Source organism: Serinus canaria, chromosome 1 (genome assembly GCF_022539315.1).
Source record: "Serinus canaria isolate serCan28SL12 chromosome 1, serCan2020, whole genome shotgun sequence".
NCBI classification, from domain to species: Eukaryota; Metazoa; Chordata; class Aves; order Passeriformes; family Fringillidae; genus Serinus; species Serinus canaria.
Genome location: NC_066313.1, coordinates 74,141,266 through 74,157,659, shown reverse-complemented (window position 1 = coordinate 74,157,659; position 16,394 = coordinate 74,141,266). Strand labels below are relative to the sequence as shown.

Genomic DNA, 16,394 nt, shown 5'->3' with positions numbered 1-16,394 from the left:
TAGACTGAAAGTACGACAGGAAAATGTTTGTGGGGCTGCACCAGGATCTTTGATATTTCTTTTACAGCATTAGTAGTATGAAGTTGCTATCAGAGCTCAGTCAACTGTTTGATAGGATGGAATTTTGCCAAGAGCTGTTGCAGTATATTTTCCATCCATATATATTAGTCACATCCTCTCCTGTTGAACTGTGAGATGAACCTGTTTTCTTTGAGGCACAGGCCTGTACATTATAAAAGGAGTTTTGGAATGTTCTACATCTCAGCATTTGTTTTACTTGCATCTTTCGTAGTTGGAAGTAATTTGTTTTTACTATATGTAAAAACATAACATTTGAAGTAAGCTGCCTCTTTCTTCTTAAAGACTGCTTCTAACAAGGATCACAAGTATTGATGCAGTCACACTTGTAAATCAATTTGTTATTAATAAATTACTATGAATATTAGGAAAGTAAAAATTATTATACTCAGCAATAATCTGAATACTTTCTAGTTTTGGGGCTTTGATGTTGGTAGGAAAACAAGGAGGTATTTCTAGGTAAGATTGCAGAAAATGATTTATAGCTAAAGATGTCTATAAAATCCTGATTAATATTTTACTTTTTAAAAAGGCAGGTAGGTATATTAGATAGAAGATATAATATTATTATATTTTGATATAATGCAGACTGCTTAGCTAAAAAGGTATATCTTTTATAATTTAGGAAAGGAGTTGTATGTTTGTTTCTTGGGCTTGAGGTTTTAAAGGATCTCCAAATCTTGAACCCAAATTCTTCTGTTCCCCATATGGAAAATTATAATTTGTATTATATTGGTACTTACATGAATTTGTACTAAAAGCATCTAAGTGTTTTGAAGTTAAAGTTGTTAAAGGACATAGTCTGCTGGACATGTTTTGCTTTTCACAATTACTTAATAGTCAGGTAGCTGTTATTACATATGTCATAGTGCTGTCAGTATGCAAGATATTTTGCTTGGATTTAAAAAAATTCATCAGACTGAGTTCTGTGCAGAGTAAAACAGCTGGCACTCAGCAAAGACAGAGCCCACAGGGAGGCATCCATGTAAGAGATTTAGGGAGACAAAGCAATGTTCTTGAATTTACATCCAAACCAAACACTCTGAGAATATTGCAGAGACTTTGGAAAATCTTCTTTATCAGCAGAATCCTCTCTATCTACCTACAAAATTCATAGCATAGGGATTTTGAGGTGACTGAGTGAATAACAGAGAAAATATTGGCTGTGTGAACACTGGGGGCAAAATTGGAACATCAGGCTGCTGCTGCTATCAGCAGTTTGTGTTTGGATCATATTTTGCTATTTTAGAACTTTTTAGTGACACTTTATTTAAAATGGAATGAATGTCTGAGCACTACACATCCCTGTGATACAAAGACCATTATTGGCTGGATGTGCCTATGTATGATATGTGAAAAGTGTGAAAATTAAGCTACAAAAGAGAGTAGAAAAGTTCAGATAATTCTGAACATTGTTTTATGCAAGGATAGGCCATCTCCATGAGACTTAATGATTACAGGCACATGTTACCAAAAAATGTATTAAATAGAAAATTCAGATGAGTTTGTAAAATCCTGCAGTGTTTAGATAAGTGGTATGATGCACATTGAAACAAGATTTAAATACTTCTGTTTTCTAGGGGAGAAAAATATGAAGCCTAAGGGGTAGCAGATTACTTCCTTAAACCCATTTTTTGTGTGGGTAGCTTTAGCTAGAGGAGCCCATATAATGCTGATAAAAGATAGAAGAGATTGAAGGGGAAATATATTGAGGGGCTGTTGAGGTGTAAAACAATAAAATTAGAAAATTATGTTGTTATTATACTCTATCACAGTAACATTTTTCATATTAGCTACTATGTGGACTGCAGTAGTTTGAAGACACCTGAATGGCTTTAAACTGATGTTCAGTAGGGCAGCGGTTCATGTGGTGCTTGCACAGCTGTGTCTTCAGGGGTACAGCTTCCAAAGCCAGCCAGTTGAAAGCCAATATTCATTATCTCAGCACTGTGATGAAGCCTTCCCTATACTTCTAAAAGCAGATCTATTTTAAAAGTACATTTAATGCTATCACACCATTTCTAAGATGTTTTCCATACGTGAAAAATAAATTGTTGTTATATTTGAATATATATATATATATATATATATAATATAATACATAATAATGTGTTTAGCTGTAGGTTACTGCAGTTTTTCATTGATTGTAAATTTCCTGTGAAAATTCAAATTAAAACATTAATGCAACGACTGTGGACAATGTCCAGTGATGAATCAAACTCAATGTTTTTGAAGTTAAAATATAATTAGATGCAAGTGAAGTAATTTTTTTCTGTAGACATCAGCAATTCTAAACCTTACTCTCTGATTAAACCCAAGTAACAATACACATTTTAATGAGGTGGTACATTTGCCTGGGCTTTTTGTCTCCTCACAGCCATGAAGGAACAGATTCTGTAGCTGACCTGACAGACGTTATTGTGGTATTAAACAACTTCAGAAGCAAAATTATCAAAGTTCAAGTATGTATGCAGTGTTTCCTGGTATGAAATATGACTTATGCTTATGTGTCTCAGGCTGTATTAAATTGAAATATGTATACTGAAATATATAATTTAGATTTTGTATAATTAAAGAGAAGGATGTGCAAATTAATGTAGTTAATTTGATCCAATCATGTTCTACTAATTTTGTGGGAGATTTGTTAAATAGCTGTTAAACATAGATAACATTGATCTAATCTAGCTCCAAGTGCCCAAGTGTGTACTCTTGGTGACTTAAATTCCCTTTCTGCTTAGCAGGATGAGAGTCCAAAGAACTGCTCATCCCTGCTCATCTATGGATTTAAACCAAGAGAATGACCTCTTGAGACATCCATTTCTCTCCAGTGGGTAGGGAGAGATTTTACATGAAGTCCACATTCCAGACTGGAAGTCAAAATCAGTTGTGTTGAATTTTACCCTAGGCAACCAAATTTGTATCAAGAAAATCACATTACTTTCATTAGGTGTATCAAAAACAGCTAATGAAGCACCACTTGCTGAGGAGAAAGATCCTCATAACACACTATATTTTCCACTATATATTTTAAATATTTTAAATATTTGTAAATATTTTTATAGACATGAGTCTCTTCCCCAGTCCTATAACTGAAAGTTTCCAGAAGCCAGGGAAAATGTGTAAGACTCTGGAGCATGATGAGCCTGTCTTTAAACAACAGAGAATGGGTAAAAGGGTGCCTAATTTTCCTATTTTGAACCAAAATAGGAATATTATTTTATGTGAAAGGTGGTATGTGTATTAAGCTTATAGCTAGAAGATGTAAGCTCTGCCATTCAGTTGAACTCCAGAATTATTTCACTGATCTGTAGGATGTGGCTTCAGGATAGTGTCAACAGAAATCTGTGTTAGCTTGACAATATAAACATGTGAAATTCCTATTATTAGATTCACACATTCAGGGTGTAAGAAGCTATTTGGTTTTCAAAAGCAATTAGATTTCTTTAATCAAGGAAATTGAGGTGGTAAATGAAATTAATCTTGAGCCATTACAAGCATCTGGATAAGACAGCAGAAATTGCTTAAGTTGGATGCGAGAGCTTATCTTTCAGTGACAAATTTGTCACTTTCTCCCTGTGAAGGGCTTATGAAAATGTCAATTTCCTCTCAGGTAAATTCCATTGTGAGGTGCTACACTTCTTACAGCTAATGGCTGGATCATAAACTTGTGAGAGAGGAAAATGAGATCAAATTCACCACATTTGCAGTTGTTTCTCAATAAAGATGTACAGAGGGCTTGAAACGTGCTGGCTGATTTATTAATCACCATGCTTAGTAGCTCTAGTCAGGTAGTACACCATAGTGAGATATCACAATACAAGTAGTAATTACTGTCAACTACCTTCCCAAGTTGCACAAAGACCTTTATTTTTCTGACTAGGTACAGAAAAAGCCTGATAAAGTGAATGAAGAGCTTCTTACAGATGGAACATCAGGAAAAAAAGGAAAGGTGGAATCAGTTGCAAGGTAATGCATAAGTTGATCCTAATTCATCTGTTCCAGGACATGTTTATTATTACTCATAGCAAGTAAATTTTCCTACTTGATACTGATACAAATGTGTAAAAAGTCATTCCAAGGGATTTATAATGTAAATAAAAAGGGGGAAAGACAAGCTATAATGTCATGTAAATCTCCTTTTTTATTCCCTTCTTAATCCCTCCTCTGTATTTCCCGTTTCTCTTCATTTTCTCCTCTGGCTGTTTTTCTCATTCTGCTGTGGTTGGGAATCAATCTCAATGTGAAAATCTCAGCTGGTTATGTGATACTCACATATGTCAAACTGAAGCTCAAAAAGCAGACCAATGCTGCTTGTCTGCTCCTGGACATGATTTATGAAATCTCAAGAAGTGTTTTACCTTTTACTTTAAAGGTTGAGTTCTTTAAGTGTAATAAGCATCTCAAGCATTACATTTGAGGCTAATAACTTTGTAGTATTTCTAATTTGCTGTTTTGAACAAGACTCAAAAAAGATTTGCTTTAGTTTTCAGTAGCTTGGGCAATGGTTGGCAGTCACAGACTGCTAAAGAAAATAACGAAAAAGCATAGCAGTTCTACTTCATCTACCATCTAATCAGTTGGTTCCAGTCAGTCCAATACACACACCTCTCTTGGTAGATCCAGGACTGGCTTCTGTTCCAGCTTTAAAATGTCTCAGATGATGAGGCCTCTTGTGCCACAAGTACCTTCAGACCTGAGATTTTATTGAGTGTCTGTTGCTGATTTTATGTTTATCACCATTTATCCACAGATGATTTTACTGTTACAATGTAACAGAATCACAGAATGTTAAGGATTAGGAGTGCCCTTGAAGATTATCTAGTCTCAAAACCCCTGCCATGGGTAGGAACACTTCCCACTAGACCAGCTTGTTCAGAGCACCATCCAGCTTAGCCTTGAACACTGCCAGGGATGGGGCAGCCACAGCCTCCCAGGGCAACCTGTTCCAATGTCTAACCACCTTCACACTAAAGAATTCCTTCCTACTATCTAACCTAAATTTCCCCTTTTGCAATTTGTACCCATATTGACTAGATTCAGAGACCCTCCCAGACTACTATGCTACAACTCTCTAAAATTTCTTCCACCCTGGACCCACATTGCTGCACAAAGGTGCCTCCTTTGAAGAATTATGTCAGTTGAAGGATTTTTTCATTGACTTCTAATTGGCTGTGTCAAAGGGTCTATGTGCAGAGATCAAAGTCTTAACTCCCTCTAAGAAGGTTACAAGGCCAGAGATCTCTCAACCTTCTGGGTCTTGCCTTTTATCACAGTGGCATTCATCATGCTCTGAGCTTGGCTGGGCCAAGGAAGCCCCTCATGCAGTGAAATTTATTTGCTCTTCCCAGTGATTCGAGGTTGTGGCTCAAGAGCATGATTTGAGGCTGTCAGCCTTTTGCCATTTAGGATCCTGTCAAATACCCTTCCTTTTTTTTATCCCAGAATGAAAAGAATATCCACCAGCACATTGTTCAGTACAGGAACCCACATGTGCTCTAACATGGGAGATGTGCACACCACTTTGCCCAAGCCCTTTCATACTTGAGCTGCCCTTCTCCAACTGACTGCTTTTCCCACGTGACCTTAAAGGTCAGCCCAGCAGCTTTGGGAAATTTCTGCTTTCTGTAAAGCTTTGCAGAATCAATATTTTCAAGATCTTGCATCAAACCCCGATTTTCTTTTCTCGCATGTGATGGCTGCTTTATAAAGAGCTTGACACTCTTTCAGTCCTTCTATCACTAAATATAAGACATGGGACAAAAAGTCAGGAAGAAAGGAGACAGCCTGCTTGGACCTGTGAACTGCAGTCTGTTTAGCCTGTGAGAGTTCAGTTGAGAGGTTGTCTGTCTTCTTTGAAGACGCCACACCATGCAGACAATGCCTCTCCGCTGATGTCTCTCTCTTTCACCATGCCTGAGTGAATAGAACGTGGGTTTCTCAAAAGAATTTTCACACCACTTAAACACATCGCAGCCTCTCAGCTATTTCTGAGCTTTCAGTATCAGTGGAGTGATCTGAATTCTTTTGAATACTTTGGAGATCTGAGACTTGTCTTATTTGCTCTTAAAGATTATGAGGATACCTATTTTTACACTTTCTAAAGGATACTTTTAAAAGGGATATAACCAGAACAAAAAGTAATAGGGTGACTCATGCAATCTAAGTGTGTGAGGAATGACTCATCTCACAAAAAAAGACTATTGAGGTAAATTTCCATCAGTATCAAATGGCTTGATAACCATTTGATAACTATAACCAATCTGGCTGTGCAGTTCTGAGATCTGTGAAGCAGTGCCTGAGGGAGACTGCAGCCACCATCCCCTGCCTCTGTGTGCTGGAAGGCACGTGATTAAAAACCAGCACTGACAGGCTTTGGTATTCAAAACAAGCAAAGAATGCTGTGCAGCAGAAACAGAAGCCTCTGTACAACATACCCCAAATACACAGGTTAGCTTCTAGGGAGAGGAATCAGAGTAATCTGAAGAAGAATTCAACAAGTTTTACAAAAAACACTGGGAAATCCCATCATTACAGACCTCTGAAAGTTATGAGAGTATTCTGGGGAAGGTTATAACTCCTAAGCCTAGGCATGTGCAGTGGAAGTAGAATGTAAGTGTATTTGTTTCCTGCAGGATGTGTATTTCTTTTGTGTATTTTCTTATTTTTGATTCTCTATGAGCTTAATGATAATTTAGTAGGAATTTTTTTGCTGCAGAATTTTTACATTATATAATTATTTATAATTATTCTTAGATTTTCAGAAGAAATTCCAACTGATGAGAAGGAAAAGAAAAGTGATATTCTTAACATTTTTTCTGTTGCTTCAGGCCATTTATATGAACGTTTTTTAAGGTAAGGAAAGAGGGGAAACAAGATTTTCATACCAACGCTCTACATTTTCTTAGCAAAACTAAGCAACCTAAAGAAACTGACTTTTTTAAACAACATGTAAATAATAAATTTTCAAAGTTGTATACGGTAAGAACTAAATTAATCTTTAGGAACAAAGTGATTCAACTTATAGATGTTAAAAAATACCATTATTCTTTGAAGACAGAAAATGTCTTTCATGTGTGAAGTACAAGCACAAAAGATGAGTTCAACCTCTCTGTATATAGACACAACAGAAGTGACTTCATTAGAGTTGTGTCTATTTGTGTTTTGTACAAAGTGGATTTACTACATGCACATATGGCCTTACTTATCTCAGGGTCCTTTCAATGAGCAGTGGCTGCTTTTAAGGAATTCTTATAGTGTTGCCTGATGTCTTCACAACCATCTGTGTTACTTTTCTGATTTGAGCAATGGTGATTTGATGGCTGAGTCATCTGAAGTTTCAGCACTGTGTTTCTTTCCTTCAGCCTGCAACCACCTTCATAAAGGGAAAGACACATTTACTTTAAAGGAAAAAAAGTAATATGAAACATCCTACTTGCTGCTTTGTCTTATTTTCAAGTTCATTATGTCTTGATTTTAAGGCAGACTTGGCCTCTAGTAAGGTTGTAAGTCACTGCTTATCTCTCTGGTTACACCAAAAAAGGCCACAATAGTGAAAAATAATTGAAACCAAAACAGGGATTCTTACAGTTAAGGGTTTTCAGAAGAGGATCTGACTTGAACTTTGCTTTATTTCTTTTCAGCAACCTATTAAACTCAACCAGTAGATTTTAAAATAAGTTATTTCAGTAGCCAAGTTAATATTTACAGTAGTAACCATTATTCTGATTTTGTCAAGCACCTCTCCTAGAATAAATCATGTTAATAGATCCACTTTTGAAGTTGTTCCTTCTACTATTGCTTAGCCAATCTGGATCAAATAAGGCCATCTCAAAGTGCCCTTGAACATATGCTCTTTAAGCTTTTAATTAGAAGTAGATGAAAATTTCTACTTAAATTGGGTTAAAGAAATGAGTACTTTCTAAGTGCAGTTGAAATTTAATGACCCGTGTGTATTTGTTTGTTTATTGTAGACTTATATTTCCACAGAATTATGATGCTTTCTGTCCTACGTCATACAAAAACACCAGTTAAATTTTGGTTTCTGAAAAACTACCTCTCCCCAACATTTAAGGTAGGAGGAAAGTCTTCCTCTTTTTTTTTTCTTTAAAATTTTAAGTAATTTTTTTTTAATTGCAATTGACTAATTATATGATTTAAATTAAATTTTCACAGTGGAAAATAATCCCTACATCCATCAAATAGCAGTGTTAGGTGTAAGGTTCTTCTCTTCTGAGACATGAAGCCCAGTGATAAATTATAATAATTTTTTCTATTTTGATAGTCTCCAAGAGTTTGCATGAAATGCTCTTTCTATTGGTGTAGCTGAGGATACTGCTAAAACTAAGGGAACATTTTAAATTATAAATGACATAGTCAGTAAGGTCAACACGGCTGCAGCTGCCTTGGAGCATTCACTCCTTTTCTGTTTGAGTCCTTGTGTGTCTCATATATGTGCACCTGATGGTTTTTTGTTCTTTTTGTTCTTCCAGGATATAATTCCTCACATGGCTAAAAAGTATGGGTTCAAGTATGAGCTGGTCCAGTATAAATGGCCCCGCTGGCTTTATCAACAGACAGAAAAACAAAGAATTATCTGGGGCTACAAAATTCTTTTCTTGGATGTTCTTTTCCCTTTAGCTGTGGATAAAATAATATTTGTTGATGCTGACCAGGTAAGAAAAAATAATGGCATATAACTGTATGAGGAATTAATTTGGGCTGAAATTGATCCAGTTTCATTCTCTGTGGCCATTTTATTCAGATTATGGTCTCGAAAGACTGTTGCAGTTGTACAAACAGAATCAGTGGTGCTACAGAATGTAAATGCAAGAATTTCACTTGTCTTCAGTCGTGTGGACATTGAGTTGTCCTAGATTGTTTGTGTGGAGAGAAAGGCACCTGGAGAGATGTGTGTGATCTTAAAGGTGCATTCCACTGAAAGCATGTTGGAGTAATTCCATCTATGGGCTGATAGTGAGAGGAATTCTCCACTATGACCAGTGTCTGAGGTGATTTGGACCATTTGAACAACTTCTAGATGGATGAAATTCTTCAAGATTAATCCTATCTCTGTTTTGAATTTGCATGCAGTCCATCATTCAGGAATGAACATGTATAATGTACTGAAAGACAAAGTGCTGTCTCAGATGAGGCATTGAAGAGTTTATCACAAGGTTATTATAAACCTTGAGAAAAATTCTGATGTATTTTGGTCCTTTTCCAAAGCTCAAGAATAACTTAAACTTAGGTGTAGCAATGCAGCCTGCAACTCTTTGTAATTTCACCTGAATACACCATCTGGGAACACTGGTTGTCTGTCCTAATTACTATAAGGACTTCACTGTGTTCCCAAATAGCTAAAACTTTTTTTACCACTGATAAATTAGGTAAGTGGGGTTTGATGGAAGAAGGAGTGATTAGCAAATAAAGTGCATTTGTAAAATATCATTAAAACCTCTTTTTGAAAGTACTTTACCATTAAATACAAGGATTTTTCTAATGATGAAATATTTTTTGGAGTGCCCAAGGGACATGATTGGTAGATTTCAAAAGTTATGTTTCTTAATTAAGGAATTTTATATTGGGCAACCAGAAACACTGGTCTGTGAATTTAAAAAATATTGTCAGTTTTAAATAATTTACTCAATAAATGTGTCACAAAGATGGCCACTGTTAATAATAAAATAAAAAATAATTAATAATTTTTGAACAATAATTTGGTAGATATCTCCCAGCGGAATAGTTTATCTATACCCCACTGATGTAGCATCTGAGGGGTTTTCTTAATTAAAATTAAACATTATGAAGCCTGCTGCAATCCCTACCCTCACAGAAACAGTAGTACATTCTTTTCTTGTTTAGATTGTGAGGAGTGACCTGAAAGAGCTCAGAGACCTAGACCTGAATGGAGCCCCCTATGGCTACACTCCTTTCTGTGACAGCCGCAGAGAGATGGACGGGTACCGCTTCTGGAAATCGGGATACTGGGCTTCACACCTGGGCAAAAGGAAATACCACATCAGGTAGGACGAGCCCTCACACACTTCTTGTGCACTTTGGGAACTGGATGAAAATCTGGGTGTTGATGTTGATCACTGAGGCATTCAAGGGCCATTCTCAATAACAGATGAAGGCAGGAATTCTGATGAGGTATTGATTTCACTGTTTTATGATGGTTTCAGCCACTGAATAAAGAAAAATATCCCTTCAGGATGGGAACATGTTTTATTTTCTCGTTACTTTTATTACTATTGTCAAAAAGAGGGTGAACCCCCAGAAATCTTACTTCTTTGGTTTTCTATTCCTTTTAGTGCCTTGTATGTTGTGGACCTGAAGAAGTTCAGGAAGATTGCAGCTGGAGACAGGCTTCGGGGCCAGTACCAGGCTCTTAGTCAGGATCCAAACAGTCTGTCAAATCTAGATCAGGTATATATGGCTTTGAGCATTTTGGGGTTTATTTTCTTTATCTTTCTCAATACCTATGGAATAGCTTGTATCTCAGCATAAATTCATAATACATAATTATGAAATACATAATTCCAAAACTGTTTGCCATTTACTGCTGGTTTAGCCTATTTTCAGGAGTGCATATGAGCACAGCTCAAAAAACTGCTGATTTTTTTTAATTTAAAAATGAGGAATAACCCCAATTACAGAACTTTTCACCTTTATTTGTAGTTGTAGTTGTCTGTGTGCATTTATGTTTTACTGATGATAACCCTGTATTCTGATAATGGTAATTATATTAGTGTTTACCAAGAGCTTGTTTTCCTTTTTATTCTTTTTTTCATTAATGTAAATTCAATTTTCTTCTGTAAGTCAACTGCAAATGCACTCACAAATGGTTGTTGTACATGGTCACCTTGGAGTGGCTGGCGTCTGTCTCACTTTGGGTAAACTTCAGAAGGCTTCATAAGTGAGATTGTCCCTGCTTTTGGTGTTTTCCTTGTGGAATTACTTAAGCACAGAAAATTTTTACCTGTCTCTGGCAGCAACAGGATCCCATGGTAGCAAAGCTCACATTGCTCAGTGCTTTTCCACACCCCTTCTCTGCAAGCAGGTTTCTCTCTTACATAAGGATATTATTGCCACTTGCATTTTTTTCTCCAGAAATAAAAGTAAAAATGGAAAATAGGAGTTCTTATGATACTGGACAAAGAAAAGTGGGAATACAGCCACACTAAACACTCAGACTAGACTGTACCCCTGCAGCTGGAGCAGCCTTTAGCTGTATGTCAAGAGCAAAAGGCTGAAATAACAGCAACAGTCAGAGTTCACATCTTTCTGGACAACAGAATGAATTCCTGGTCCTGATCACCCATGCAGAGTCCTGATGGGATAGAGCTCTGTGTTCTCCAAACACAGTCTCACCCACATGTACAAGATGTCTTTCAGAAAGACCTTTTAGAATTCAGAGGTTACAGGGTTTTCACCAAAATGCTGGTTTTAAGAAAATTGGTTTTATCTAATGTTCTCAAAAAATTGAAACTTCTCATTTTAAGATTCTTATATTTCCAATTACAGCTTTAATACATGATAGCATATATCTCCTATTAGCCTGTTGGATCAAATCAAAAGCCACTTAAGGACCAGATGTTAAGGTAGCTAAATCTTGGCAGAATGGAATTGGAATTACTTTGGAAAATGAATATTTAAAGTAGTATTTTCAAAATAATCTGGTTTGACCGTATTGATAGGAGCTACTTGCTATCTTCATTGCTTTTTCTTACACAAAATACAGCAATACTCCTAGAAATACAAACCACAGTGCAATGTATTTGAGACCTGGAGAGCTTTCATCTACTGATAGGAATGCATTATAACTCTTTTATTATTATTTTTGTTTTAAATTCCTGTCTGGAGTGCTCACTGCCCTTCTCAAAGAAGCAGCAATCTCAGCTCTCTGGTAATCTCCCAGCAGTGCCATCTTCATGGGTGTCAGTTAAGGTTCTTAATCCACAGAAGTAGATAGAAGGGAAAATGATGATTTTAAATGCAAAGGAGAATAAGTATAGAACTCCTAGGAAGAAAAAATTACACATCATAAAAACTAGACTTCCAGTACAGTAATTTTGTTCAGAGCTGTTTTTGTATTCATTCTTTTTTTTTTTCATTTACTTTAAATCCTGAAACTGACAGCTGACTTTCTACATTTTACTGCATGTAACAATTTTTAAATTGACAGCTTCTAAAAGTACTGCAGTAATTCAGGAATTGTGATTTCATTTAGAAAGTCAGAGAGGCACAACAGAAAACCAGTCTTTTCTTTTGGAATTGAAATGGTGATAAACCATTCCAAATGGTGATCAACTACCTCCCAAAAATTATAAGTTTTTTAAAAAATAAAGCATTTCAATTAATATTGAATGTCTTATCTCTCCATATAATTTGATGTAATTCTTTGGTACCAACTGTATTTCAGTTAAATTATACATCTTTCATAATGCAGCAATATGTGCTATTTTATTCTGTCACATTTAGCAGTGTGAATTGGCAAAATAAGATGTAACTAACAGTTGAGTGCTGACATTTATTCTGGAATATAATGTAAGGGTTGCACACGTGAGGGTGCTTACCAATGGATGTGCCAGTTACTGCCCCTGCTCTTTGCAACTCTGGCCAGAGCAGGTGCAGCAAGCCTGAAACCTGCCTGAGGAGTTTCTCATTTATAAATGCTGTTCCCTGCATCCAGCCTGGTCTTGGCTCAGAGTTTTTGTGATGAGATTACCTGACTATGTAATGACGGTAAAAAAACCCCTCCAGAAGTGAAGTAAGGAATATAGCCAAAATAGCAGTTTAAAGCTTTTCCTTGGCAAGCTTGTTTCGGAATCCATTTTCCTAGAAGTCATCTCAATTTAGAGTAGTGGTATAATCCTGTATTATATGTTTATTGAGTCAGGGTTTTTTTATTTTTTCAAGTTTAAGGAATGGAAATCTGGTTTCTATTCAATGCTAATTTATGATTTTACAAAATTTGTACAGGATCTTCCCAATAATATGATTCATCAAGTAGCCATTAAGTCTCTCCCTCAGGAGTGGCTTTGGTGTGAAACCTGGTGTGATGATAAATCCAAGAAAAAGGCTAAAACAATAGACCTGGTGAGTTGATCCTGACTTAAAGGAGTTGTACAGATTAAAAATTTTGCTGTGCTTTCTGGGGCATTTCAGGTTGAGTGTGTGTCATGTCATGAAGGCAGCCTTGCTGGAAGGCACTGCAACATTCCATCCCTTCCCCTGAAACATGTTCTCCTCTGAGACCTCTCCCACTTGCTCTCTACCAAATCTGCTTACATTAAAGCTGAAAACTGTACCAAAAAATTAAGTGTTGTTATCTCTTAACCAGATGGGATTTAAGCTTTTCATGCCCATACATGTATTTTCCTTGTAATTTTTCCACAGTCAGCCAAGTTACTGGAACTGTGACAAAGTGCTGTTACCTGTCTGGGCACTATGGACTGCTCTTATTCTCCCCACATAGAAGGTTCCTCCAGAACCTTAACATTGTCATGGTTTTCCTGATCTATTTCATTGCTATAAACAGGAGATAAAGCAAAGTTTTAAAAGCATAATGCTCAGGACACTATCCATGTTTAGGAAGAAGAAAGTTTCTTTCTTTGGAAATAGAAAGAGACAAAAATCTTTTTCCTGTCATTATTATCCCCATCCCATTTTTCCCCCATTTAGATTTTTTGACAACACACATACACAATTTGTGATGCTTTAGACATAACTTGAAAGGAAAACAGTTGGAATTTGGTGTGATTTTTCAGTATGCAAATAGTTTTCTTTGTGACGTTACAGTTGTTAGAACAAGTTTGTTTGTGCTCTAAAGACAGGTGCTCTCTGTTCAAAATCCACATCAGGTTCAGTTTCAATGTCCCAATGGCAATCTTGCATTTCTCTGGGCAACTCTGTCTAAATTTTAGTAGTCTTGTGCCAGCCATGTCTGTGCTTTACTTACAGTCAGCAAAAAGAAAAGTATTTACAATTCATTTGAGCTAAATTCTCTGAGAAGGTGTTATTTTCACATTTGCTTTGTTTACATCTAATATGTTTTAAACTTTCAGTGCAACAACCCCCAAACCAAAGAACCAAAACTAAAGGCTGCTGCCCGGATAGTTCCTGAATGGGTTGATTATGACTCTGAGATCCGAAACTTAATACAGCAAATTGAAAGAGAGAAGAAAAATCTAACATTATTTCAAAAAGGTAATCTACATGCATATTCAGCTGTTAGCTTTTAAAAATTAAATATCAGTCTAGTTGAAATTAAGATTGGGGTCAGTAGGCACAAATCTTGTATTTGTGTAATTTCCCTTGTTCTTAGAGAAATGGTGTGGGGTTTGATAGTTGTGTGATGCTTCTTTACACAGGAGTTACACAGACAGGACAAACCCTCATTTCATGCCTCAATCTAAGAGAAAGCTCAGTGGTCCTGTTCCTGCACCTCAAACAAAGTCATTATTTTAGCCACAAATAATTAAGAAAAGCACATTAGCTTAGACTTCACTTGGATAGTCTAAAGCTCATGTCTTTTAAGCAGTTGGGGACTGAGTATTAATTTGCCTCTGCATCTCCCTCTCTAGGCTTATCTATCCAAGCCTTTTTGCAGTAAGACTAAATTCTATTTTAGTTAGTTTGGGGGTGGGGTTTGGTTTTTTGTTTGTTTGGGGGTTTTTGTTGTTGTTGTTTTGTTTGGCTTTTTTTTTTTTTTTAACTAAAATTGTTTTAAACTGAATTAATTAAATAACATGAAAGCCCCAGACAAACAAAACCCAAAAGCAAAAGAAAAAAACCACAAACACATATACAGGACTCCCAGTAAGACTTGACTTCTTGGACTAATGTAAAACAAAATTAAAAGATAATCTGAGCTCTCCAGGTTGAAGAAAAGAATAGTAGATAAAAGTCTTGAGTGGAGGAACAAATTCACTTTTCCTTTTAAGGAATTCTTAGTGGATTTTACTCTTTGTGAAAGCTTCTGGTCAGCTTGTAGCAAGGCTCCAAAAATGAAGTTCATGTTCCTGAACTGACTGATTAGCAGGAAATGGAAAGTAAAAGGCTTTCTCCACATCTTACAAACCCAGACACTGTCTCTATGTAACTCTTTTGTGTATTTTTCCCCCTTTGGCTGCAGGGCTCAAGCACGATGAACTTTAGCACAGCCCGTGACCAGCAATGGTGACAGCTCCAGAGTCTTCTGGGAAGGACTGAACAGAATTTACAGCTGTTACATTGGCACTATTTGCAGCATTCTTTAATGTGAAGTCAAATATTTTATAACTTAAAGTGTTATTTAAAACATTTTAAATGCAATACAAAAATGAGAAATCCACAGGTACCTGGGTGTTTAGGGTTTTTTAACTGGTATGGAGCAGCTTTCCCAATGACTTTGCTTTTCTTTTCCTTCTTTAAAGTGCAGTTTGCCCAAAGGACTTTGGAATATGAAGGAAGATGTGCTCAGCATTGTCAGTCCAGGGGAGGAGACACTAAATACGTATTTGAAATCTGTAGCCTAATTCCATGCATTAGGCTACTGTATTTAAATATCAGAAATTTTGTTATATGCCTATAGTTTTGTCCCTCAAGAAATGCTGTGGTCACAATAAACAATTTCATAAAAAAGGTCTGATTTAGATCACACAAAGATAACTCCACGTGGAAGCTAAAGCAAGGAATGACACTCTTCATTTATTATGCAGGATTGCTACACTCTTATTAGAGATTTTTAAAGCTAATTTTTGATTCTTAGGCTCCTTTTGGCCACTTAAATAGCTTGTGATAAGTTTTGGTTGAGGTGATTTTCTGACCAGCAGACATTGCATCAGAAGGTCAGTACCTGAAAGCTGCTTCTACTCACTTTTGATTATCATCATCCTGTTTATAACTGAAAAGAAAATAATAAAATACATGAGTATTTTTTGACTATCACTGGTGTCTCCTGTAATTTTCTAAACCTGTACTCACAAAACTGTTGCTTTAATGGGATACTGACATTTTGATCCCATAAAAATTGCACGGAAAAGTTCTTGCAATACACATATTTGAAAATGGGGAAGTTGTGTCTCAACATGAAATCTAGTGCCTTAAATACACACCCTCTTGTTCAGGCTGAGCTGGTTTCAAAATGGGATTGGATAAGACCATACCACACATTCTTATAAGAATTCTTCCTGTCTCAGTGCTTGTAATTACACAAGACCATGTAATTAGCACTAAGTGGGTGAATCAGCAAGGATTGCACATTATTTCCATAGCAGCAAATAACTGAATAAACAATTGGAGAAATGAAGCAGATTTTGTATCCACTGTCTTTG

General features: G+C 36.3%; 1 protein-coding gene across 4 annotated transcripts in view; it reads left to right on the top strand.

Moving 5' to 3' along the window:
* UGGT2 (UDP-glucose glycoprotein glucosyltransferase 2) overlaps positions 1 to 16,008 on the top strand; it is a 76,078-nt gene extending 60,070 nt beyond the window's left edge. For 3 of the 4 annotated variants that reach the window (XM_009085680.4, XM_030234942.2, XM_050982191.1), the window contains 10 exons: positions 2,456 to 2,540; positions 3,959 to 4,044; positions 6,832 to 6,930; positions 8,065 to 8,149; positions 8,568 to 8,750; positions 9,940 to 10,100; positions 10,389 to 10,503; positions 13,060 to 13,176; positions 14,145 to 14,286; positions 15,215 to 16,008. In XM_009085680.4, the coding sequence (XP_009083928.2) occupies positions 2,456 to 2,540; positions 3,959 to 4,044; positions 6,832 to 6,930; positions 8,065 to 8,149; positions 8,568 to 8,750; positions 9,940 to 10,100; positions 10,389 to 10,503; positions 13,060 to 13,176; positions 14,145 to 14,286; positions 15,215 to 15,237 (1,096 nt within the window). In that variant the 3' untranslated portion in view covers positions 15,238 to 16,008. Of the gene's footprint in view, positions 1 to 2,455; positions 2,541 to 3,958; positions 4,045 to 6,831; positions 6,931 to 8,048; positions 8,150 to 8,567; positions 8,751 to 9,939; positions 10,101 to 10,388; positions 10,504 to 13,059; positions 13,177 to 14,144; positions 14,287 to 15,214 lie in introns of those variants that run through there. The other variant, XM_030234944.2, reaches the window with a different exon arrangement.
* Positions 16,009 to 16,394: the final 386 nt, after the last annotated feature.